The sequence below is a fragment of the Caretta caretta genome, chromosome 1 (genome assembly GCF_965140235.1).
Source record: "Caretta caretta isolate rCarCar2 chromosome 1, rCarCar1.hap1, whole genome shotgun sequence".
In the NCBI taxonomy this organism is placed as follows: domain Eukaryota; kingdom Metazoa; phylum Chordata; order Testudines; family Cheloniidae; genus Caretta; species Caretta caretta.
In genome coordinates, this window is record NC_134206.1 from 260,048,955 (window position 1) to 260,076,038 (window position 27,084).

Genomic DNA, 27,084 nt, shown 5'->3' on the forward strand with positions numbered 1-27,084 from the left:
TCCCCAGTCAATGTTTTTTTTCTGCTTCCCAAAAGTCAGCGTAAGGATGTAGAATCACAGGTGCTGGAGACGGCAAAGACCTATTTGGATACTTCTTGCACGTCCCTGCCTGCCCCTTGCCCAGAGCAGGGCTGTTCCTTATAGTACATTCCCAGGGCTTTATCCCATCCCTTCCCTTGGGAGGCTAGGTCACAATGCAATAGGCCTGCCACAGGCTGTCAGGTAGGAATGGTTTCCTGACATCCAGCTAAAATGTTCTCTTTGCTCAACTTCATCCCATTTTAGCCGTGTCTCCACCAAGCTCTTCCTTAACACCCCCACCATCGTACAGCTGCTTGTGCAGCTCTACCATAGGTGTGTGCAACACATTTCATTAGGGTGTGCACCCAGGGAATTTTATTTATTAATTTTTTTTAAAGGTGAACATTTATTGAATACTCAATCATAAAGTACATATTTTTATTCATCAAACAAACTAAAGAAACTAAAACTTAACTAAACTTAATGTTTTTTAAATTAACTAAATTTTACTTAAAAAATACAAACTTAAAAAATGAGATACAAAATACCAAATTTTTGCTGTAGTGATAACCAAGCGTATACAAAGATACAGTCAATTTTCATGATCTTTGTCTTTAACCAGATAATGAGCTAACCCAAATTGACCAAAACAGATTAAGATTTCTTCATCTTCCTGTCCTAGAGAATGAGACGTTGCTCACCAGGTGTTATGGACTTAAATTCCTCAATCACATCATTGTAATTTACTGACGAAGCCAATTCTTGTTCAATGTACAGAATCACGAGTGAGTCGAGGCACTGCTGGGACATTGTACTTCTTAGTTTGGTTTATACATGTACTAGTTTCGAAAAGGCTCTTTCACATGAACAGCTTGTAGCAGGTAAGACTGCAAAGCATTGGATAGATTTGTAAAAGGCCTGGAACATGGAAGACCGATCCAATTCCTTTAGCCAATCTAGCCACTCTCTGGTGGTGTTCGTAGTGCTACCGTTAGGAACAGAACCGTCATAACCCCGAAGCAATCTGACTTCAGCTTCCAACTCATCCAAGGACACTTTACATTTGTTGGCAATGATTCTCATATCGTCCCTGCCTATGTCTAAGCTCAGCAGTTTTCCCTGGAGTCACAATTTTACAAGTCTCCTGTTCAAATCGCTGGTCAATACCGGTAATCACTGAGTCTAGGAGTGGGTAAAATGAAGTTATTCTCTCCTGCTCCTCTTTTGTATCAAAGTGATGCTGGGACTCAAACACGTCATCAATACAAGTGGACATTTTTCTCTTCTTAACTGGAGGAATCGATATATCATTCTCTACACACATTTTCATACTGTCATTGAAAATAGATTGAAAATATTCTGGGCCACTTCTCATCGCAGCCAAAGAGTTACACAAGCTTTTCACCCCCGTCATTGTAGTAAGTAAGTTGAGATCTGGAGCCTGAAGAGCCTTACTCACTTTTACCACCATCTGTAGAATAGGGTACAGCAAAGGGCAAAGATGAACTGGAATGAATTTGGGTTTCAGAGTAGCAGCTGTGTTAGTCTGTATCCGTAAAAAGAACAGGAGTACTTGTGGCACCTTAGAGACTAACAAATTTATTTGATGTGACAAAGGTCTGTCCTTGCCTCTGTGGGTCCCGCATTTCCTGGCGGATTTCGCTAGCCTCAGAGGCTCACTGTGACCCTCCACGTAACCCTTTTTGAGACAAGAGTCACAGTCTACTGAGCCATTTTCATCATAAGCCAGCAAGGGAGGTGAGGAGAAGTTATCCTTCCTTGCACAGCCTCTGTTGTCTCCCAGTCTCAGTGATTAATCAGGGGGCAAAGGGTTGGGGGGGGGGAGCCCGGGCCCACCCTCTACTCCGAGCTCCAGCCCACGGACCCTAATAGTATCAGTTATGGTAGCTGACCTTTTAGAAACATGACAGGTACAATTCCCTGGGCTACTTCCCCCACAGCAGCCCTCACTTCCTCAAGCTCCACTTCACCCTTACCTCAGGGTCTCCTTCCTTGTGCCTGATATGGTGTGTACTACTCAGCCTCTCCAACAGCACAACTTCCTCCCACAGCTCGTGACATGCACCCCCACCTGACTGACTGGGAGGTTTTTAACTAGTTTCAGCCAGCCCGATTGCCTTCAGGTGTCCCAATCAACCTAGTGTTCTCCCTGCCTTCTGGAAAGTTCTTAATTGGCCCCAGGTGTCTTAATTGACCTGGAGCAGCTGCCATTTCACTTATCCTGGTACCAGGGATTTGTTTAGCCTGGAGCTAATATATCTATCTCCCACTACTTTTCTATAGCCATCTGGCCTTGCCCCGTCAAATTGAGCATAAGCTTTCATGGGCTACAGCCCACTTCATCGGATGCATGCAGTGGAAAATACAGTAGGAAGATTTTATATACACAGAGAGCATGAAACAATGGGTGTTACAATACACACTGTAACGAGAGTGATCAGTTAAGGTGAGCTATTACCAGCAGGAGAGAAAAAAAAACTTTTGTAGTGATAATCAATATGGGCCATTTCCAGCAGTTGACAAGAACGTGTGAGGAACAGTAGGGGGGAAAAATAAACATGGGGAAATAGTTTTATTTTGTGTAATGACACATCCATTCCCAGTCTTTATTCAAGCCTAATTTACATTATAGTGTGTATGGTAACACCCATTGTTTCATGTTCTCTGTTGTATATAAAATCTTCCTACTATATTTTCCACTGCATACATCCAATGAAATGGGCCGTAGCCCACAAAAGCTTATGCTCAAAATAAATTTGTTAGGCTCTAAAGTGCCACAAGTACTCCTGGGTTTTTTTGAATGAATTTAGTTCATGGATAAGGCCCCTGGCTTTTATTTTAGCATCAGCAAGGCGAGTTGTTTCGATAATCTCTTGTAAAGCTTGTAAAATGATGGAGTAGTTTTGTTTTACAGCAGCCACAGCTTCTGCTCTGCATGCCCACCTTGTGTTTGACAGGGACTTCAAAGTCTTCAACTGGGATCCTACTTCTTGTGAAATCTTCTCCATTACTGCATGTCGCACAGGACTCCCCTCCATGAAGGCATAAAGAGTCTGAATAACACGAAAAAAATCAAAGACAGTTCTGTTTTGTTTACTTGCAGTGCATGCATCTTCTAGGACAAGGTTCAAACAATGCGCATAGCAGCATACATAGAGTATTTCACTGTTTCTTTCTTTACACTTCATTTGAACTCCCACAGTACATCCAGACATAGTAGATGCGCCATCAAAACAGACAGACATCACTGATGACCAGTCAATTTTAGGAATGCCAAGGACATCATTTAACTGGTCAAAAATAGACTGAGCATCAACTGTTAATAGTCTCTGAACAGACACAAAATGTTCAACTGGACTATGTTTTTCATTGTCAAAATACCGCACCACCATGGACATCTGTTCATGGTGTCCACAGTCAGTAGTGTCGTCGGCAATTATTGAGACCATTTTTCCATTTAGTAAAGACACAATCTTTTGTTGCACAATGTTGTGCAAGGCTACAATTAAATAATTTTGGATGCGATTACTCAGATAGGTAGCGTTTCGAGGAGATTGTTGCACATGCTTTGTCATTACAGGATCATATTTTTGGAGCATATTGACAAGATTTAGAAATAAGCCTTTCTCAAAACTGTCAGCTTTTTCATTGTGACCCCTGAATGGTCTCCCGCCTTTCGCCAAACACAGAACAATGTCAATTACACTTCGTTTATGGCACCGTTCTTCTTCTTGCTTAGACAGATAAGCCTGCTTGCCCTCATCCAACAATGCATCAACAGGTTTCCCTTCATTAAAACTTGACCATGAAGAACAGCTCGACACATGAGATTTTGACAGTTGGTGGTTTTTAAAACATTCATTAGCCCTATGCCAGTTTCTGAATCAATAAATCAATAAATGCTGCATCATTAAAGGGGACGAAACGGCAGTAAAAGCAAAATGCTGCGTCCTTTGATGGGCTATATTCTAACCACCTATGCTTTTCATACCAATTGGACTGAAAACGTCTTTGTTTCTTCCCTATTTTACTTCTAGGAAACATACTCAATCTAGGCTGATAAGGACCTCTAGATAATCGAGACTGGTGTTCTAATCTATTTTTTGGAATATCACAGACCAAATCATCAGATGGAATATTTGATGGCTTTGAATAGGAACTACACTGACCTGAACTAAGAGACACAATCTGTTTCTGTTGGTCATTACTCAGTTTATTGCACACATTGGAACTGGTGGCAGTATTATCTTTATGTAAGTTCTTAACCGAGAAGTCCAAGGTATTTGCACTACCATCAGCACATTCATTATAATTCAGTTTGTCTGCTCCTTTTCTTATATCAACAACGAACCAATCCATATTTTAAAATTAAAAGGGGGTATCATACAGTTGAATTAAAACATAAAGCCACGGGCTTGTTATGCTATTTCAATAGAGTACACGCGACAAAGATGACAAACACTGTAGACCCTGCACTGGGCATGCCTGACCCGGCCACTTATATAGGTCAAAGAATTTTCTAGAATAGTAGTCGGAGGGGGAGGGGAGGACCAATGGTAAAGCGGCGCTGCAGTAGTGGGGACGCATGCTGCGAGCGAACGCGGGCTTTCTATACATTTTGATAACATCTATATCACGCAGTTCGGCGCTTATTGCATAATACAACATAATACAGCTAAACTAAGCATTTCTGATGGTATCTTCTAGATTGAGCACTGACTCCCATTGGGTAGATAGAAAGATTAACCTAAATAATCTATTCAGAAGCCTGTGGAACCCCATAAGATTGGGTCCCTAATTCATGAACTATTAGAACTCATTTACAAAACTTTTCTTAAATATTACATTAATATATTGTCTCATACCATAGAATTAGAATTTATAATCCCTATTCCATGATGAGATATAATGTATCTTAATTAAAACTATCTTTAGATATGTTTTTTCCTCAAAAATCCAATTTAAATAAAAAAATCCGATATTTTTGGTTTTTTTTTAAAGTCATTAATTTTTATCCACCCTAACAGCTGGGCATGGGGGGGATAGGGGGAGGGAGGATTAGTCCCCAGCAGGAGCGAGGCAGGGGCCAGGGGCAAGAGCACAGCGGGGAATGGTCACCAGCTGGAGTGAGACAGGGGCCAGGGGCAAGAGGAGCACAGTGGGGCGGGGGGGGGAGGATTAGTCCCTGCTGACTGGAGCGAGGCAGGGACCAGGAGCAAAAGCACAGAAGGGCGGGGACTAGGGTTAGACCCTGGAGCAAGGGAGGGGCTGGGGGTAAACTGCAAGTACAGCAGGGCTGGGCAGGGGGTAAACAGGATCCCTCGCACTCCTTCCCACATAAAGTGGGTACCTACCTTCTCCCTAGTTCTAGCCCATTCTCTTTGTTTCTCTCCACATCGAGCTGAGGGTGGGGGTGCACTGAGTACAGGGCTGGGGGTGCAGGGTCTGGGAGGGAGTTAGGGTGCAGGAGCAGGCTGGGAGTTGGGGTGCAGGGTCTGGCCAGGAGCTAGAATGAGGGAGGGGGCTCAGTGTTCGGGCAGGAGGTAGGGGTGTGGAGCACTTACCTGGGGCAGCTCCCGTTTGGTGCGAGGGGTGCAGGTGGATATGTAGGCAGGAGGGTGCAGGAGCTCCCCGTTTGGTTCTCAGGGTTGGGGTGGGGATGTGGGGGGGTGCAGGAGTCAGGCCATGGGGTGTGGGGGGGGGCTGGGTATGTGTGGGGGGTGCGAGATCAGGACATGGGGTGTGGGGGGCTGGGTATGTGTGGAGGTGCAGAAGTCAGGGCTGGGGTCATGTGGGGGGGTGCAGGAGTCAGGGCAGGGGGCTGGGGTGTGTGAGGGGGGTGCAGGAGTCAGGACTGGGGTGTGTGAGGGGGTGCAGGAGTCAGGACAGGGGGCTGGGGTGTGTGAGGGGGGTGCAGGAATCAGGACTGGGGTGTGTGAGGGGGTGCAGGAGTCAGGGCAGGTGGCTGGGAGTGTGGGGGGGCAGGACAGGGTGTGGGAGAGGGGTGCAGGAGTCAGGGCAGAGGGCTGGGAGTGGGTGGGGGGTGCAGGAGTCAGGGCAGAGGACTGGCACTGTGTGAGGGGGGTGCAGGGGTCATGGCTCGGGAGGTGGGCTCGGGTCATGGGGGTGCTCCCAGCCCCCTGCCCTGAGCGGCTCACAGCAGGGGGCTGGAGAGGGGTATACCCCGATTCCACCCCCTTTCCCAAGGCCCTGCCCCCGCCTCTTATCCACTTCCTCCTCTCTCTCCCCGGCCGCTGGCCGGGGCAGGGAGCCGAGGACGCTGGGGGAAGAGGCGGGCGCTTGACTGCAGTGGAGCCGCGGGGCAGAGCCCGGGGCGCGCAGCACCACCGAGCTTCTGCCCCTGCAGGGGAGAGCGGAGGCGGAGAAGAGAGGCCGCCCTCCCCCCCTCCCGGACTCCTCCGCCCCCCATCTCCGGCAGCCCCCTTTTTTTTTTTTGCTTTTGGGGCGGCCCTAGGCACAGCCCATAGTAGCACTGGGGAGAGCTCTAGTGGGAGCAAGGCTCTGGTGTTTATAGGGCCAGGTCATTTAACCAGCGGAGAGCAGGCCTAGACAACATGGGGGCTGACGCCCTGGAAGCCAGCCCACACCAGAGCTTTCCCCACCGCTGGGCTGGACTGCAGAGTATGTCTACACTGAGTCTCAGCGCTTGGGTCAGCTGACTTGGGTTCACTGGGCTCGGGCTGCCCGAACCGCAGTGTAGACGGTCAGGCTGGGGCCGGAGCCCAGACTCTGAGACTCACCTGCCTCTCTGGGTCTGAGCCCCCAGGCGCCTGCCCAAGCCCCAACCTCTACACTGCAATTTTACAGCCCCACAAGCCTGACTCAACTGACCCAGGCCCGCTGCGGCCGTGCTGCCGGTCTTTTATTGCAGTGTAGACATACCTTCAGTGCCACCAAGGCCTTAGTGAGACTCCTTTAAATCCCACCGTATGCCCCTCTGTCCTTGTTGTGTACAACCCAGTTACTCGTAGACTGAATCCCCCATTTATCATCATTGACCAGACTAGATGTATTTAAACTCTTTTAACCTCTCCCTGTAACACAAGCTCTCCATTCCTTAAAGCAAGAACACCAGTACCTAGCACATCCTGGACGCTACCACAGCCTAATAGTAGCACCAGCACCCCCAACCTTGCTAGCAGCACCTGCCTTCCCCCTGCCCCCATCGCAGTTTTTGTTGACGGAAACCTACTGCAGATTAATTTCCAACTCCCCCTAGAGGGATTAGGGGGATAATCTAGGTGCTGAGCCACCAGGGCTAAATATGGTGCTAGTCCCTGAATAGATCTGTGCCATTTAAAAGAACAACTCTCACGTGTGAGAGAAAATTCAAGCAGGGGGCATTTGAAGAGGAAAGGCAGATTAGTGACCCTGTTCTCCCAAAGCCTTGGCTGGCAAATTTATGTTTCTCTTTGCTGTGTCTTTAGATAACTGTGCTGGAACTGCAGGCTCACTTGCTCTCCTCCCCGCCCCCCAGACCACAGTCCAGGTTCTTCCAAGTGCAAAATCATGTAATCCCATCAGTAATTAAAAGATGGATGCCTTTTGTTCCCATGAGAGCTGCTGTGATGTCACCATGGCAGAGTTTGTGAAGGATTTATCAAGAAAAACGGAGGAGGGAAAAGATCTGGAGAGACACATGATCCAATAGTTTAGACACAGGATGGGAAATCTTGAGTGCTAGTCCTGGCTCTGCCAATGGCTTCTTCTCTGACCTCTCACTTCACCTCCCAGTTCCCCATCTGTAAATGGGAATTACCCACCTTGCAAGGGAGATTTGGGTTGCCTACCCCCGATTAATACAGCACCTGAGCACCCCAGTTTTTAATGTAGTTCTCCTTATAATCCTCTCCTGAGGTAAGGAAGCACAATTAGTTCCATCTTACAGAGGGGGAACTGAGGGACAGGGAGGCTAAGTGACTTGGCCAATGTCACACAGGAAGTCTGCAGCGGAGGAAGGATTTGAATCCAGCTCTCTCCAGCCCCAGGCTGATGCCTGGAGCACTGGACCATCTTTTATCTCTTTTTTTGGTTGTGAGGATCTAGCAGGTAAAGTGTTGTGAATGTGAACAGTCCTGTATATTGCTATTACCCTTATTCAGGGAGAATTAAGAAGTGGTGAAAGGCAATTATATGAGAATCTGCAAAGTTTTGCCTCCTTATTGGAGGTTGGGGTGGATTCTCTCCATGGCTCTGTGTACCAGGGATTTGATCATTCCAACTCCACTGGGGCTTTTCTACCACACTGGACTAATTTTCCACCATTGCTGTCACTGGGGCAGTTTCACTGGCAGGAGCTCTCCTGTAGGCTATCTGCCAATGTTTTTAACCACTGTATCACCCAACCCTGCTCAGAACAGGTCTAGAGATTTAAAGTGCCAGCAGTCACTAGCACCTTGTTTTCACGCTAGGATGAGGGCAATGATCTATACCGAGCAAAGGAAGAGTACAGTGTAATGGCAGTGGCACAAGCTGAGATGCAGTGAAGGTCTGCAGTGGCAATACGAGATCCACCACGATCACAGTAATCAGGGGATAGCCGTGTTAGTCTGTATCCACAAAAACAACAAGGAGTCTGGTGGCACCTTAAAGACTAAAGGTGCCACCGGACTCCTTGTTGTTTTTATCACAATAATGACTGCTTTTGCTTTACGCAGCTCTTCTCTGAATTCTCCAAGCTGCGCACAGCAAACTAGTAGAGGAGTCATGAATGGAACCCAGAGGAGTCATGAATGCAACTCCCCAAGCCACACACTAATCACTACACCATGCTTCCCTGGTGACCTGATGCACCCCCATAGCCCCCCAGTTACTGTGTCCGTGAGTTTCCAGCCACGGCAGGCAGCGCGCTCCCAGCTAGGTGAGGGTTATTTATTAACTCACACGTCACAGGCTTATCTCTGAGTGACAAAAACACTGAAACACCTTAAATGTAGACTAAGAAGCTATGATTTTTTAATGTGACTGTCACTGTAAGACAGGGAGTTCCCCCTGGAGGCTTTCCCCCTGCAAAATATTCATGTTATTTACTTGTATTCCAGCAGTGCTTCGAGACGCTAACCAAAATCAGGGCCCCATTGTGCTAGGTGATGTGCAAACACATAGCGAGAGACAGTCTCTGGCCCAAAGAACTTACAAATAAACAGACACAGGTGAGAGAAAGGCATGATTATTATCTCCCTTTTATAGAAGGGGAGCGGAGGCACAGAGAGATGAGTGACCTACCCAAGGTCACAGAGGCGATGGCCCAAAAAATGAACCCAGATCTCCTGAGTCTCCAGAAGTGTCTTATCCACAAGAGCAACCTTTCTCCCTAATGCAGGGAGTCCGGGGTCCTTAGCCTTACCTAAACCCAGGCCTACACTACATACTCCCTTCAAGACTATAACTGCATTGCTCAGAGATGTGAAAAATCCACTCCCCTGAGCAATGTTGTTGTATCGACCTAACCCACCATGTAGACAGCGTTATGGCGGCAGGAGAGCTTCTCCCACTGACATAACTTCCGCCTCTCAAAGAGGTGAAGTTATTATGCCTATACGAGAGCTCTCTCCCATTAGCTTAGAGCGTCTTCACCAGAAGTGCTACAGCGGCGCAACTGTGCTGATGCAAGTTTCTAGTGCAGACTGGCCCTGCTGGCTCCAGGACTCTGTAGGAGCTGAACGCTTACCGGAGTTTGAAAGCTACTTCCCTCCCTCCCCTGGATTCACTATGTAGGGTTCCCCCCTCGATTACAGCCAGACCTCCCATTTGTCTCTCTTTGCCCCACTCACTTCCCCCTCTAAACTGTCTCCCTCTCCCCACCATCAGTAGATCCAGGGACTATGCCCCCAATATGGGCACCTAGCCGTGGCTGCACCGGTGCTGAGTCTCATTCAGCAAGAGTCCAGATTGCAGAGGCAGCCTCAGGGGTCATGGTGGGAAGTAGTGTCTGCTCAGCCCATCACGCTTGTTTGCTCCTTGTCTCTTGGTGCTGCCATTTCCCTTTTTGCAGCTTTCCCATGTCATCCACTAGCACTGCCTTCTGGCCTCCCTTTGCCATGCACACGCGCACCATGTCCAGTACTCGCTGGAGCCGCCGGTCCAGCGCCTTCAGGTGAGGCTCTGACAGGATTGGCGAGAGGCGGTCTGAGGCCAGCGACTCCCGCATGACATCACTGAGGCGGTACGGCTCCGTGGCAAGCAGCTGCAAGCGCAAGAATGTCGACTTCTTGATACTAAGAGTGGGGGTGAGGGGAAGGGAAGAAAGGAGAAAAGAAAAATCAACCAAGTAACGGGACAGCTGCAACAATACCTGACATTCATGCAGTGCCGTCCATCCTGACTGATCCCAAAGTGCTTTGCAGACAGTATATGCAGGGATTGCTCACCCACTGCTGAAACAGACACCTCTGGGGTGGGCCACAGCAGCCACTCTACTCCATGTGACAGAGATCCTGCTTTTCCACTTTGAAAATCCAGTCGCCCAAGCCCAGACAGGGCACTTCCTGAACCAGAACAATCAGATTTCCACTGATTCCTTGGAAAGCTACCCCCTCGGGGGTGGAATGGGGCAGGAGGGAAGGGGTAAAGAAAGCCATTACCTGCAGCACTGCTGGAGAGGGGCCAGGATGGACATTTCATCATGAGAATGTCTCCCAAATCTAAGGAGAGCAAAGAGAGTATCGATTTCCTGAATGAGTGTAATGTGCCCCTTATGGGCTGTGCAATATTGTCCAGCCACCTGGGCCAGAGACCTCAACAGCAATATGGCAATGACATCACAAGCAATGTCTGGACTGCCACATCATTCCCAGCATATGCAGAGACACCCCTTGCCAGAACCTTCCCCTGGCCTCCCTGTGTCTGCTGTTCTCCATACTCCTTGTCAGCAGGAGTCCATCTCCCACCCTTACCCTCGGCCGTTGTCCAGGTGAAGCAGGAAGGTGTTGTTGCCAAACTTCTCAAAGGTCTCATAGTGGTGTCGGTCCATGTTACCTGCAGAAGGGAGAGGAGAATGGGGAAAGGGGAAAGGCAAAGGGGAAGGGGGGAAGCAGCAGAGAAGGTAAACTGGACATTCTGCTTCAAGCACATCCTGCGCTCCAGGGATAGAGTAGACAAAGAGCACGTCTACACTACAAAATTATGTTGACCTAAGTTACGTCGACACAGCCACCACAGTAATTACATCACTTTGCTTGTCCACACTATGCTTCTTGTGTCAGCAGTGCATGTCCTCACCAGGAGCCAGGGGCACTGATTTAACTGTCAGTGTGGGGCTGTAGCTCACGAAAGCTCATGCTCAAATAAATTGGTTAGTCTCTAAGGTGCCACAAGTACTCCTTTTCTTTTTGCTTGAACACATGCATTCAGTGGTAGTACTGGAAGCAAAAAAATCAGCAGAAAGTGATTGGATCTGCTTGTCTCCAGATACCAAAATTCAGTCTCATGGAACACTTACTATGTCAGGACCCTGAGAACTGTAAGGTGCTGTAAATGGCCAGGGAAACTCCCGTAGAGTTAAACAGCTAATCATGACAACAGAGATAAGCAGACAAGTCACAGGGATCAGACTGACGGTCAATCAAGTCCAGCCTCCTCTCTTTAGCAATAGCCAGTGCAATATACTTCAGGGGAAAGTATAACACTTGCTTAATGGACGATTTATCCAGTAATATGCCTATGTGGGGAAACAAGTGAAATAAGCTAACGGGGAAGATCTCCAAAGTCCCTTGCAGGACACTGATGAGATACCAGCCAAGGAGATACCAGGGATGTAGCTGTTGTCCAAGCAGCAGAAAGAAGAGTCGAGAAGAAAAATGGTGAACACTATTCCAGTATGTTGTCAGGCGTAAGGCATCCAGGTGCAGCAAAAGGCCTGCTCCAGAGGGTGAACACTGGCTAGCACAATGACACAGGCCAAGATTTTAAAAAGTGGTGATTAGTGATTTGGGGTCTCTGATCTGGGACAGCTTAAAAGGCCTGATTTGCAGAGGGCCAGTACTCAGCACCTTCTGACAATCAGGCCACTTTAAGATGTCTCAAGTTGGGCATCTAAAATCACTCAACACTTTTGAAAGTCTTGGCCATAGTTCCAAATTTATTCCAGCAAAAGAAAATTAGAGAGAGGGAGGCATGGTCTGTTACAGACCCCTTACAGTTTGGGGAATCAACATTCAGACATCTGCTTAAGGGAACAACCTTGAATTCTGGGGTCAAAGGACAGAAGTGTTTGAAAACATGGATAATGCTAACAGAAGGGTCAAGGGAGGAAAATGGCCTGCAGAGAAACTGGCAACTCCCAAAGAGGGAGTGAAGTTGCAATGCTTAGCAATACATTCGTAAGTCTTATTGCCCACAACAGCATGCCCCATTAATCTGTCTGGTGGTATTTGATAGGGTGTAACCTGAACTGAATCCCAGAAAAGGAAGAGGTAGATAAGTAGCAGAATGAAAATTGAGAAAGGGATGAAAGAGAAGAGATCACTGAGGACAAATCTAAGATATTAATTTCCAAGTCTAAGTTGTGTGTGGGACTTGGAGGATCAATCTGTCCCCAGCATGGAGCTGAGACTGAAGGCCTCCAACTATTCTCACTGCAACAATCTGGGGCACCCTGAAAGCTATTAACGGACAATAGCCATAAATGGAGCAGAAGTAAGTCCAATGGCACCAGCAGCAAAATCAGCCTAACTGCTTGCATCAGTGACAAAACATAGTGGAAAAGGGAAACTGTCCAAGTTATGTAACCAGTTAAAGAGACTGGGATTCAGCAGAGACAACAAACAAGCAGTGATCAAGACATGCTCTTCAGATCCCTCAGTGAACAGAACATTGTGAACAGCACCGAGGCACAGCACTGGAATACATCCACAGCAAAGAAGAAGGGTCTGAAACAGGAGGGGTAGGAATGAGAGTGGTAGGGAAAAAAACACTAACAGCATTAGCCAATGACTGGGCAATAGCCATCATTGTCTTTTGGCTGAATGCCCCTGTGCAGCAAATGCTGTATATTGACAGTAGCAAAGGTTCAACAGCTTGGAGATAAGTTAAAAACACTAGCCACCCAGTGTAAGAGCACAAGACATATAGGCCACATAGATTTACATCCCACATGGCCCCACTGAAGTAAATGTAAGTTCTTCTCCCATCCTATGACAGACATTCAGAACATAACCAACTGGTTTTTATTCTTGGCTTTAGTCATCAGATGTGGGGTTACAAAAGATCAGGTCCCTGTCACATGGCAGGGGTCAGGATGCACTGACTCCGGATGTCTACCCAGCAAATCAAACCCTGTGGCTGGCCTGTGCTAGCCAACTTGGGCTCACAGGGCTGTTTCATTGCTTTGAGGACTCCCGGGCTTGGGCCACAGCCCAAACTCTGGGATCCTCCCACCCTGCAGAGTCCAAGAGCTTGGGCTCCATCCAGAGCCTGGAAGTCTACGCAGCAATGAAACAGCCCTGCAGCCCAAGTCCCGCGAGCCCAAGTTGGCAGGCATGGGCCAGCCACAGGGTTTTCTTTGCTGTGTAGACATACTCTCTGTGGCTACTGTAACAGCAGGATTTAACCATTTTTTTGACCCTTGCTTCCCAATAGATGGCACCATAATGCTCTGAATGCCTATTGTGAGAAGGGAGAAGACAGATGAATGATAAAGCTTACAGATGCTATTGAGCCTTATTGCCTCGATTTAAGGAGTTCCCAGGGCCACAACAGCTGGAGAACGGGATAATTTCATTAGTTGGTACTATTTCTACGACCTTTGCAGGGGAAATTGTGACTTGTTGGCAGTGCTCGAAGGGGAGAGCCATTGGCTGTACACTTCAGTCCGGAAGATGCAAAAACAGATGTAGAAAATGCTGGCCAGCTAAGCAAAGCAGGATGCTGAAGTTAGATGTGTGGGGGTGCAAATCTTGACACAGATAAGATAAAAAGGCACCTTTACTAAAAGGAAAGTAGCTCTCCCAATGTGGTGTAGACCAACAATGCTGTAGGTTGGTCAACAAGGAAGCATGTGAAAGGACAATATTACACCCACTGTTGTGAATGTTACCCTGGAACACTTGACAAGCTGGGCTTCATCCTCCCAAACAACAACCTGAACCTCAGTGATCTAGGGCAGGTCATTATGGTGCCAGTGGCATTAATAACAGTCAAGAAGGAAACGGCTTTCTGCTGGTAATGGAGAAAGTGTAATATATAACCAGAGTGCTAAGAACGACATTTCAGAACGGGGGAGAGTGGATGAGCCCAGGGTTCATTTGGTTTAAAACAAAATTCTGGAAGTTAAAAATGAAAATTAAGTGTAATGATGGAAATACCTAATATGGTGTGAAGTGCAATACCAGAGTGCAGCCAATAGGGGGCAGAGCAAGGGACTCATGCGGTAACAGCTGTGAAGGGGTAGCGTGGGAAAGCAGGCAGGGAGACAGACAAGTTCCCCAGAAGGGGCCCTGTCATTGCCCTGTGAGTTCTGTCTGATCTATAAATAAAAGCAGAAGTGGCAGGCAGGATCACGTGCCTTCCCAGATTTGCTGCTTGGCTTGTACTGAGCATGCTCACACAGACTGAGCATGCTCAGTAACACTGCTGAAGCCAGCTGCCCTGACTCTGCCCCCCTACTATCTGCAGGCATGGGTTATCTGTAGGGTTGCCAACCCTCCAGGATTGGCCTGGAGTTTCCAGGAATTAAAGATTAATCTTTAATTAAAGATTATGTCATGTGATGAAATTTCCAAGAATACAGCCAACCAAAACTGGCAACCCTAGTCATCTGTGAATAAAAATGTCTATGCAAAAGCCTCAGAGCCTCCTTGCAGGCATGAGTGTGTCACATGTGGGCAGATCTGTAGCCCCAGGCCTGGGAAGGCATGGGCAGGTTGTTAGAGGGGCACACACTCACCCATCAGGAAGTCAAGCACAGTCATGTCTATGAGGTTGAGCAGGCGGGAGCCACTGTCGTAAGGTGGTGTCTTTCTCACCTGAGCACAGTAATTTTGATTCAGCTCCCACCTTAGAAGAGAGGCCGAAGGGAGGAAATCACAGGGTGTCCTGGGCTCCGGGAGTGGGGAGATCATCACAGAAACTTTGGATGACTCTTTTTAACCATTTTGGCTTCCCTGGGCCTTCTCAACCCCCACACCCAGGAACGGATTTCAAGGGACACTCCATGGTAGATGTCTAGGGTTGCCAACTTTCTATTCGCCCAAAACCGAACACCCTTGCCCCACCTCTCCTTTGAGGCCGCACCCCTTCTCCAAGGCTCCACCCACCACTCACTCCATCCCAGCCTCACTTACTCGCTTATTTTCACTGGGCTGGAGCAGGGAGTTGGGGTGCGGGAGGGAGTGAGGGCTCTCGCTGGGGGTATGAGCTCTGGGGTTGGGCCAGGAATGAGGGGCTTGGGGTGCAGGAGGGGGCTCTGGGATGGGAGGTGGAGCTGAGGGGTTCGGAGTATGAGAGGTGTCTCCGGGCTGAGGCAGGGGGCTGAGGGAGAGGGTTGGGATGTGGGAAGGGGTGAGGGCTTTGGACTGGGGGTGTGGATTCTGGGGTGGGGCCAGAAATGAGCAGTTCAGGGTGTGGGAGGGGACTGTGGGCTGGGACAGGGGGTTGGAGTGTGGGGTGTGTGTGAGGCCTCTGGCTGGGGGTGCAGACTTTGGATGGAGCCGGAGATGAGGGGTTTGTGGTGAAGGAGGGTGCTCCAGGCTGGGACTGAGGGGTCCGGAGGGTAGAAGGGGGATCAGGGCTGGGACAGGAGGTTGGGGCACTGGGGGTGCAGGCTCCGGGTAGTGCTTACCTCAAGCAGCTCCCTGAAGCAGCAGCATGTCCCCTCTCAGGCTCCTAAGCAGCCAGGCGGCTCTGCACACTGCCCCATCCACAGGCACCACCCTCGTAGCTCCCATTGGCCGCAGTTCCCAGTTAATTGGAGCTGAGGAGCTGGCGCTTGGGGCGGGGGCAGCACACGGAGCCCCCTGGCTGCCCCTATGTGTAGGACCCAGAGGGGGGAGATGCTGCTGCTTCCAGGAGCCGCATGGACCCACGGCAGGCAGTCGACTGCTGTGCCGTCGACTGGACTTTTAATGGCTCAGTCAGCATTGCTGACCGGAGCCACCAGGGTCCCTTTTTGACCGGGTGTTCCAGGCAAAAACTGGACACCTGGCAATCCTGATGTCCCCTCTCATGTGTGGCTGTGGTGTGGGGAACATCACCACTTTCAGCTTGCATCCCTGACCCAGTGCCTTGACACTGTCTGTACCACCTTTCCCACTCCCTCCTCTTCCCCACACAGCTGTCAGTCTTCCTGTCCCGCCGCCATATCTCTCCTGCAGCCCCCATCCCATTGCCACACTCACCACCCACCCCACCTGCACCCCTAACTTCCCCTCCAACACACTTACTCCGCCTTCTTGCTCTTGTGGTACGAGCGTCTCCAGGGGCTGCGCCAGGAGTGGCGTTTAGCCAGTTCCTTGTCAGGCAGGAGGGCCGCCATGGAGCCCTCGAGCTGGTCCGGTTTGCCACACAGGGCGTGCTCCGTGGAGCAGTAGTAGGAGCACTCGCCGAAGAAGCAGACATTGCTGGCTGTGGGGAGCCGGTCAAATCAGGACAGAGCAAAGGTCAGCAAAGAGCAGCAGTCCCAACCCACCCAAGGAGTAACAGCCTATCTGGTGAGTGCGATGGCATGCTGGCTCAGGAGAGCTCACCTGCAGAACGTGGACAGTAATTCTGTACAGCAATCGATCTGAATTAGAAGAGGTGCTATCATTGTGCACTTAACCTAAAAGGGCTCCAATGTGGCTGGAACGCAGCAAGGACATAGCTGGGATCCCACTATAACACCCACAGCCTGAAATACATGGCTAGCAGGAGATCAATGGGCTGGGGGAGAGGACATGCCCGCTGGTAAAGTCATTGGGAAGTCTTGTATCTTGGGAAAGAGGCATTCAGGCAGGTAACTCCAAGGGAAGATGGGATTCCTGGGCAGGTAATCTCTAGTGAGATGGAGCAACCAGGCCGATAATCTGAATTGGAGGAAGACATAGAACCCAGGCAGATAACCCAGGAACGGCTCCAGAGCACTCAGGCAGGTGTTCTCTTTCCAGATGCACTGCAGATCATTCCTTAATCACATGTGGGTTGGGCAGTGGCACGTGGGGCATGAAGCTGCCTGTCACCGGAGTTGCAGTTCCCCCGCAGCAGCCCAGCCGGGGAGCCTGTGACAGAGAACACTCACCTGGGGAAATGAAGAAGGTTCTAGCCAGTTTCTTGTCAGTTGTGATGTCACGAATCTCCTTAGTTATATTCACCAAACGGCCAGACACTGGGGGGATTCTCCGGAAATCCAGGATCCTTCGGGGACAAGGAGAGCACACAAGGAACTAAACAAAACGCAGGACCAAAGCAGTTTCTTCCCTAAACTGAGTGTTTGTTTCACAATGAGATGGAAGACGCAGCAATAAGAACAGCATCTGCAGCGACTTTAGCTAGAGTAAAAATGACAAGGGCTATTGATCACCATGCTCTGGTGTGTAAGATGTGGGCTCAGGAAAATCTCTGCTACCCCACTGTCGTAGTATTGCACAAATTAGGTGCAAATCACAGGGATTTTGCACCGTCCTCTGAAGCTTCAGATACTGGCAGGTGTTGGACACGGGTTTCTGGGCTAGATGGCCCCCATAGGTCATTGCCCTGCTCTCCCTTAGGTGGAGGTTGTTTACAGGTGATCTGATCCAATACAGCAACTCCTAAGTTCCTGGAGAAGATACGCTAATGCAGTGTTTCTCAAATGCAGCCACTGTAGCCACATGGGGCCACCAGGGGCTTTTCTTGCGGCCACAGCCTCCTGGACTGTGACTGGGGGGGGATGTGATGGGGAGCAAAGCAGTAGTCCCTCCCCCTCCCTGGTGCGCCAAGATGCACTCCCTTGGTATTGGTTGCGAGGGCTGCCAGCAGGGGTTGGGCCATGCCCCACTCTGGAGACACCTGAGGCACAACACTGAAGGAGCAGGCAGGCGGTGAGTTCCCCACCTTCCCATGGGTAGTGGGGCTCAGGCTTCAGGCTTCAGCCCTGGGGTGGTGGGGCAGCAGGCTCTGGCCACAGGGCTTTGGTCTCCAGCCCCAGGCTCTGGCTGTGCAGTAGCGGGGCCCCAGGTTCTGGCCACATGGCTTCGTGCTCCATCCCCCAGTCGCGGGGCTTCAGGCTCCATCCCCCCGTCGCGGGGCTTCAGACTATCTGTGTTTAGGAGAGGCCTGCACTGGAAGTGCCTGGGGTCAGTATCAGGGTACATCAGCAGAGCTGTGTGGCAGGACCAGAACTGGCCAGGGGTAGGCCAGTGGGGATCCTATGGGTCCGGACAAGAGGACATGGCAGAGCTGGATTGGGGGGAAGGCGAGGGGTGCTCTAATGTCAGGATTGAAGGGTATTGACAGCTGCTTGTATCAGGGGGTCCCAGGACTGCTAAAGTAGGAAATGCTGCAGGTCAAGACTGAGGTGCACTGGCAAAGGCATATGCCTTCCAGGGCCAGGTTTGGGCCCACTGAATAAGCAATGAGTGTGCAGGATCTTATGAATGAATGAATGTGGAGCTGAATCTACATAGCATCGTAGATGTGCATGATGTTTTGGTGCCATACACAATTATTTCCCCAAGGTGCTAACAGTCTGAATTAGGATTCCCCTCTTTCCCCACCAGATGGAGAAAGGGGGCTCCCTGCAGATGGCAGATCCTGTGGCTAAGATCTCAGGGCTGCTGCCAGCCCCCTTTAATAGATGTACTCTCTGTCTCCTGAAGAACAGAGCTGGAAGGGCTTTGAGGCGCGCACCTGTCCAGGTGAAAGGCTGCTATTTCTGCATTGTGTCGTTCAAAGTCCGAGAAGTAAAAGAAATCTGCTGGGGTCTCTTGGTCCCGGGTCTGCCTGAAATGAAAGGGAAGGGCAGGGATGGGACAGAGGAGGTTAAAGCCTCCAGTGCCGAGCCTAAGCCTGCTCACCACTATGGGAGAAACTTAGAATCATTCACTTTCTGATCTAGGTGCATGTTTTATGTCACTTCCCTCTCCAAACTCACTGTGGACACCAGAGCTGTGGAAACCACCTCCCATCCCCATTCATGAACTGCCCCAGTGTCATCCTATCATTTGCTATATGTTTCATAGATTCATAGATTCCAAGGCCAGAAGGGACTATTATGAGCACCTAGCTCAATGGTTCTGAACCCCTGGGGCTGCTTGTGGCCCAATCAGCACACAGCTGCAGCCCATGTGACGCCCTCATGGCCATACAGCACACAGCTGCAGCCCACATAATACATAGAGAGCTGCATATGTGGCCCACAATGGTAAAGAGGTTGAGAACCACTGATCTAGCCTGACCTCCTGTATAACCCAGGCCATAGAACTCCCCCAAAATCATTCCGCAAGCAGATCTTTAGAAAAACAGCCAATCTTGATTTAAAAATTGCCAGTGATGGAAAATCCACCACGGCCCTCGGTAAATTGTCCCCATGATTGATTACTCCCACCATTAAAAATTTACACCTTATTTCCAGTCTACATTTGTCTAGCTTCCACTTCCAGCCATTGGGTCATGTTATACCTTTCTCTGCTAGACTGAAGATACTTATAGCCTATAGGGTGACTAGACAGCAAGTGTGAAAAATTGGGACGGGGGTGGGGGGTAATAGGAGCCTATCTAAGAAAAAGACCCCAAAATCGGGACTGTCCCTATAAAATCGGGACATCTGGTCACCCTAATAGCCTATAAACAAGTCACCTTAACTGTCTCTTTTTTAAGATAAATAGATTGAGCTTTTTGGGTCTATCACTGTGTCAGGCATGTTTCCTAATCTTTTAATCATTCTCATGGCTTTTCTCTGAACCCTCTCCAATCTATCAACATCCTTCTTGAACTGTGGGCACCAGAACTGAACACAGTATTCCAGCAGTGCTTGCACCAATCCCAAATACACAGATGAAATAACTTCTCTACTACTACTTGAGATTCCCCTGTTTATACGTCCCAGAATTGCATCTTTTGGCCACAGCATCACACAGGGAGCTCAAGTTCAGCTTATTATTCACCAGGAAACCACCCTTTTTCAGTCACTGCTTCCCAGGATAGAGTCCCCCATCCTGACATTCCTCCTGTTATTCTTTACATATACATGCTGTAGGGTAACCAGATGTCCCGATTTTATAGGGACAGTCCTGATATTTGGGGCTATTTCTTATATAGGTGCCTATTACCCACCACCTCCTGTCCCGATTTTTCATACTTTCTATCTGGTCACCCTAACATGCTGTCAGGCCCGTAGAGAGAAATTAACAGCCGCAGTACATCGTGTTGGCTGGGGCCTCACCCCTCCCATTTCTTTATTTATTTACACAGATATTACAGACGTTTTGGGGGGCACCCTGCTCGGGACCCCCTGGTACAACCGTCCTCTCTGCCCCCCACCTCTTGTAAGTCCTGCAAGTTGTGCAAACAATATACAAAATGACAGGTTTCAGAGTAGCAGCTGTGTTAGTCTGTATTCGCAAAAAGAAAAGGAGTACTTGTGGCACCTTAGAGACTAACCAATTTATTTGAGCATAAGCTTTCGTGAGCTACAGCTCACCTCACTGGATGTGAATATCCGATGAAGTGAGCTGTAGCTCTCAAAAGCTTATGCTCAAATAAATTGGTTAGTCTCTAAGGTGCCACAAGTCCTCCTTTTCTTTTTGCGAATATACAAAATGATCCACTCTGAGGATTTGCTCTCCTCTACCACTAGAGGTCGCACCGCCCCATCAGAAACAAACAGCTGAACAGCACATCTTATTTGTTCCCAGGAAGAAGGTGCCAGTGGGGGAGGTCACCTCAGGTTCCCACCAGCTTCCCTTATAGGGGCCCTGGTAAGTGAGCTCATGGAATAAGGCTAGAGTCCCTGCCTCCCTCAGTCTCCTACCTGGATTTCCTCACCAGGTAATGAAATGATTTACAATGAGCCCAAGCCCAAGCCCAAGCCCAGGGTGTTTGGATCCAGGATGTTGGTACAGGCCCATTTCTGGAACTGACGGGGCCCTGGCCCCTCTCCTGCTGGCCTTACTCACTTCATGGGTTTGAAGAGTGCCTCCCCGTAATTTGGGAACGTCATGATCAACTTCAGCTGGGTCCCTCCAGGTTTCTGGACTGAAATGATACAGACGAGAATCAGGGCCAGGGCAGGAGAAAAGGGGAAAAGAGAATGAGGAGAGGGACGGACAGACAGACAGACTCAGAGAGAGGGACAAAAAGCAACGCAGACACGGAGGGCACACAGGGGGAGGCAAGCGAGACTGGTACCTGAGCCGATGATTTTCTGTGTAGCCAGTTCCTCCAGCAGGGTAGGAGTGATGGGGTCCTGCCGGGAGTACAGCTCATAGCGATTGATGCCAATGTGGAACCTGAGCCACGTGGGGTAGGTATCATATGGGGTCTTCCCAGTCGGAAGGACCATCTCTGCTTTACTGCTGCTGACCCTGCAGCCCCAAAGCCACCACCGCATAACAACAGGGTTTAGGACATGCACAATGTACTCTCCATCTCCAAAGTGTTCCCGTATGGTCACACCAAGACAAGATCAGCCCCTTCTCACACACCTATCAGCAAACAAGAAGCTGGGAGGGGACCGGGTGGAGAGGAGCAGGGGTGGCGGGTATACGAGGCTTGGGGAGGCTAAGCCTCACCATGCGGGGCAAGCAATGCCGGATGTGGCACACCTCCCTTTGGAGGCGCCATGACCTGCCTCCTTTGGAGCACTGCCAGCAGTAGGGTGACCAGACAGCAAATGTGAAAAATCGGGAAGGGGTGGGGGGTAATAGGAGCCTATATAAGAAAAAAGACCCCAAAATCGGGACTGTCCCTATAAAATCGGGACATCCAGTCACCCTAGCCGGCAGAAGCTCCTGAGAGGTGGGGATGCCACCAGCACCTGGACCATGGTGTTGCCCATGCTCTGCCCCAAGGTCCCTCCCCGCCCACGGCTTGCTCCTCTCCACCCCCTCCCACTCTGTCGCTTGCCCCTAAGGCAGGAGGGGGCAGAGAGAAGGGAGCGTCAGGTGGGTGGGGCATCAGGGGGAGGAGGCCGAGCGGGAGCAGGGCTACAGTCCGGGTGCCGGCGTCCCGCTTCTAAGGAGCTTTCAGCGCTCGGATCCAGCCTCCCCAAACACGAGAGTCATTCGCAGCCGATGGAAAGGAGATAGGAGGAATGGCAATACAAAGAGAGGGTGGGAGAGCACTCCCTGCTCTTCCAGGCCTAGGCTCCTACACACACCTCAGTCCTGACCTACACCATCCCTGGCTCTTCCTGGACTGGGCCTCTCCAAAGTATCCTCTGCATCTGGTCTTACCAGATGACAAGTATTTTAGGACAGACTAAACCTTTGGCCCACAGTGTCTGCTGGGCACAGAAGAGGGAGGATGCATTATTTGATGATCCGAGAAGGATTCCACAGTATCACTTTAAGAAAGACAATAGATTTAAACCTCTTAGTCCTGCTTTGCATGTATTTTAACTTGGAGTCCAAATCTAACTGAATTTCCCCCAGCATAAGGATTACCACCAGAGTGTACAGTTAGTTGTATGACACCAATTACTTTAAAGGAGGCACCTGTATTTATATATTTTTAAATGTTAGAACAAAGGAGATTCATAGTTATTTTCCAGAAACAACCTTAACACCGACCCTTTATCCTGACCCACCATTTCCCTTTGATTAGTTTGTCCTATACCTCTGATTTACCTGGGGAGAGGAGTTCACGTTATCTCTGTTAAAACTATCATACAGTGTAGTTTCTGCACACTTGCATTATGATGTTATATTACAGTAGCACCTAGGCCCAGAGCCTTAAATGTACTTAGAAGCCTAAATAGCTTTGAGGATCTGGGCACTTGAGAATAGGGCCCCATTGTGTCAGGTACTGTACAAGCATAGAACAAAGAGACAGTCCCACCCCCAAAAGAGTTTATACTCTAAATCTACTCCCCTCCCCTGGAAGTATACTGAAACTACATCATCTAATAGTTATACCTTAAACAACACATACCCATCTTTCAGGTTACATTATAGACATATGACAAACTAATCCTCTGAGATAGATAGGGTTAAGATTGTTTGTGGAATATAGCTCTGAATTTCCATTCTTTCTAACTTCTATTTTTAATAACTACAGTGTGGTTCCTTTAAAGTAGCTACTACGTATTTACAATATTAATTACCAACTGGCTTTTATTTCTTCATCTAGGAGTAGTGGTGACATGGGCATGTGGGGATGCAAATAACCACATGCCAACAGTGTGATCGTTGCACCACCAAGTCCCTTGCAGATGAGAGAACATCTCATGAAATGCAAGGCAGGAAGTAACGCTGAGACTGTAGGTAACTTAACTGTTGGTCATCTCATTTCAAAGGGGGGCAGTCTGGAGAACAGGAACACAAATGGTGAGCGCTATGGAGAGGGGGAAGAGGACTTCCTATGCACTGCGAGATTAAAGACTGTTGAGTTTGGAAAGGAGATGAGGCGATAGAATAAAGGTACCTTATATAATATAATATAATGAATTTTATAGAGGTTCCCATTTGACTTCCTTTCAGGAGACAAGGACAAGGGGGCCCTCCCATTACAAGGAAGTACATTTAAAATGGACTAAAGGAAATACTTACTCACATCGTCTGATTTTGGCAGCCCAGTGAGACACTTTAAAGGGGCCTGATTGTCAGAAAGTGCCATGCAGCTGCCCTCTGAGGAGCCTCCAGTGCGGCTCGCAAAATCACTAGTCACTTCTGAAAACACAGGCCATAGCCAATAACCTGTGGAATTTACTGCCACAGGACAGCTGAGGCAAATAGTTTAGTAAAGTTTAAAAGGAGGCCATTTATGAGATGTGGAATAACAGTGACTCTGACTAGGATAAAGTTACAATGGCCCATGCTCCTGGGCAGAAGCTGATCACCCATTGAATTCAAAACATCCCCACCCCCACCAAAATATGGTATGGTATTGCACAGTTAGGTGCATTATGGGGATTTTGTGCCTTCCTGCAGAGGATCTGACAATGGCCACTAATGGAGGAAGGCCCATGGCTGGCTTTATCTATACATCGGTAACAGCTTAGGATGCCACATTTATGGTTACAGCTCTGTGCTAGAACACAAGCCCTGCAAGGCTGGCTGGCCAGCTGGCATTGCATCCTCGCATTCTGGGATTGGGACCTGGCTCTTCTAAACCAAGGGGGGAAGAATGAGTTGGGACATCAAAATAATTATTTACCCAGGGTCCAAATACATTTAGGGCCAGCCCTGGCCACGATACCACGTTAGATGGACTATAGGCTGGTCTGGTTATTGTGTTCCTAAAGAATACGCTGGGTTAGGTGGTCTCTCACCATTCATCACTCCCACTGTTTTTCAGTGTGAACTTCTCTTTGGGGTTGACACTGAAGAGCTTGTCTTCCTTCACCAGTTCCGGGATTGGGATCTTATAGAGGGGATGCTCAAAGAGTGCTGCCATCTTTGACCGCCCTGTCCGTGCCGACTTCACATCTTCCCACTGGTGCTCAAAGTCACCATCTCTGAGAACCATCTTGCTTCCACCACCTGCTGGTGGCCTCCCTTCCAGTGAATGGGAGCCTTTCTCCAAGGAGCCATTGCTGCCACTGAAATCCTGAAGGATCCGCAGGCTCAACTTTTTTTGAACTGAGACTAATGGGCCAGATGGTGGGAGGCCCAAGGGGTTTGCTGCTTTTGGGATACAGCTGCAGGAGCTGGGAGCAGCTGGGAGAGCCAAATCCAAAGCCATGTGCATCAAGAGAGCCAAGAGGAGGAGAAAGAAAAGCAAAATTTTAAACTTCCTCTGGAGCAGAATCTGCAGTCGGCGTAACATCCTCTCCAAGCTGATACACGTGGCAAGGAGCGAACATCCACGTGTGGGTAGGACAGAGTTAATACTTATGCGGTGTGATCCCCTTGCCAAAAACAAGAAGGATGGAGAAGTCCCAAGCAGTGTAGCACCCTGGATTTAGAGTTTCAGCGTTAAAAAACAAGGGCAATGCAGAAGTTGGGGTTTGCAGGTGAAAACTAAGCTAGCAACACCTGTCACCTTCTCTTCTGCTGCTGTTGCTGTTCAGGACAAAAGGTGATTGTGTCTCTCCATAGCAGTGAGTCCGGAGCAGCTCCAAGGTCCCTTGTGGAGAGGACCCCCTGGATGTGGCAGCTGTCAGCAGGACAGAGAGAAGAAGGGAGGTTGCAGCTTGGTTTATCAATGTTGATAAGAGAAGAGCAGGCAGTGCCAAGGTTAGAGTGAACAGGGCAAGTTCCAGATCAGTTTCAGCAAATTGTTCAATGACAGAAGTGACTGCAGACAATCCCCTCACCTAATCCACCCTGCAGCCTCTCTCCCAGACTGCTCTTCACATACTCTAGTACCCCCCTCTGTTCACACTGACATACAATCATACATAGCCCCACACACTCACCCTGACATACCCACTCACATACCCCCCAGTCACCTTGCCATATACACTAATATGCCCTCATCTACATCTGCATTTATATCTACGTGCATGCACCTACATATTCATCCACCTATAAAGAACTTGCTCCCACCTCCTGCTCGCAATGGGACACTCACAGATAACCACACACATATGTAAATATATTCACTCAACCACATATACACTAACATCCCCCCTCATACCTACAAGGCCTCTTGAACATACCAACCTCTTCACGGACATGCAGACACAGAGACACTCATACTGGATATATCAACAATTTAAGTATTGGCAGAGCTAGAAGAGAGGGACGGGACTGGCACATCAAGAGTGGCTGCAGATCAGGAGTGAGGTGTGCTGGCAAAGCTGCTTTAGGGGTCCCAGGCTTGTTGCTGTAAGTCAGGAGCAAGGTGGATGGTACAACTGCTTTGGGGAATCCTAGAACTGGAATAATAGAGGATGTTTTGGGTCAGAATTTAGGTACATCATCAATTCTGGGGTGGGGTTCCAGCACTGGAATAGCAAGGGGTGCTGATGTCATGCTAAAGGTGCCATGGAAGAGTTATTCAAGTACCTGCACTATATGATACCTGCCCCTTGCACTACATTGTTTCTGCTGATACCGCACTTTACAGAATGGGACAAGTAGGAATCAGAAGTGTGAGAGAGGAAGCTGCATCTTCACTCCGTTCCAAATGAGCTTGCTAGCAACTTTCTAAGCCAAACGGGTATGGAGGATTTCAATCTTTTTGAAGAGTTCCTTAACTCTGGGAAACCTTCCTGCAGGAAATTCACCTTTCCAGTGATGTATAGCACACAAAGCTGGTTCCATCAGGAAGGCCAAGGAGGTAAATAGAAGGGAGAGCTTCCCGGATTTAACCAACCCTGCAAAGCTTGCAATCACAAACTTAATGCAACAGGCAGTGGGACCCAGACCATCTTGTGGGTGAGAGGCCAGCACTAGGGTACAGGAGTCAAAGAGATGCCAGTTTTCTCTTTTAAATCTTCCTTTCACCTAGGAGATCTGCGGAAAGGAGAATAGATAACTCAGGGGGCTGGGGCTAAGATGTGAAGCCCTTCGTGGCCATGTCAGCAGATCCAACCTGGGCCCAGGTCCAGGGGGCTGGATGGCACCAGTGGGCACACACAGAGCCCCACTTTCTTTACACACATTCCTCTGACTCAGTATCACTTCCCTCCCTTTCACACTTTTCTTTCTGACACAGTCATACATTCTCTAGGACACATGCACACTCTCTTGAACACATACACACAGAGCTGCTGTGGAGAGAACGATGAGTTCTCTGCTTGCTCATGTCCCATGGTGCAATGGTTGCCTAGTAACGGTCTCCAGCTGATGCTTTCGGCCGCCCCAGATTCTGACAATGCTATATTTCATTCCTTGGCGCTGCAGTAATAACATGGCCGATAGTAAATGCACAGGTCTTATTTCCCCCTTTAGTCTCTGCTAAAGACATTAACTCTTAAGTGCATCCGTGTTCTGGGCTCACATGAGCAGAGCTTTCCAGCAA

The 27,084-nt window shown here is 49.1% G+C and overlaps 1 protein-coding gene across 1 annotated transcript; it reads right to left on the minus strand.

Moving 5' to 3' along the window:
* Positions 1-9,020: 9,020 nt before the first annotated feature.
* Positions 9,021-26,656, minus strand: LOC125629002 (extracellular serine/threonine protein kinase FAM20C-like). The gene is made up of 10 exons (XM_048834280.2): positions 24,446-26,656; positions 21,364-21,539; positions 21,132-21,210; positions 18,865-18,957; positions 17,276-17,391; positions 16,443-16,623; positions 14,948-15,057; positions 10,959-11,040; positions 10,647-10,706; positions 9,021-10,280 (listed from the first exon to the last, which is right to left on the minus strand). The coding sequence occupies exons 1-10, from the start codon at positions 24,940-24,942 to the stop codon at positions 10,007-10,009; spliced, it is 1,668 nt and encodes a 555-aa protein (XP_048690237.2). The 5' UTR covers positions 24,943-26,656; the 3' UTR covers positions 9,021-10,006.
* Positions 26,657-27,084: the final 428 nt, after the last annotated feature.

Coding starts and splice junctions, on each gene's coding strand:
- LOC125629002 (XM_048834280.2), bottom strand. CDS start 24,942: ATGTTACGCCGACTGCAGATTCTGCTCCAGAGGAAGTTTAAAATTTTG. Junction 16,624..17,275: donor AACCTTCTTCATTTCCCCAG/GTGAGTGTTCTC, acceptor GGCTCCCCACAG/CCAGCAATGTCTGCTTCTTC. Junction 15,058..16,442: donor CACAAGAGCAAGAAGGCGGA/GTAAGTGTGTTG, acceptor CTCTCTTCTAAG/GTGGGAGCTGAATCAAAATT.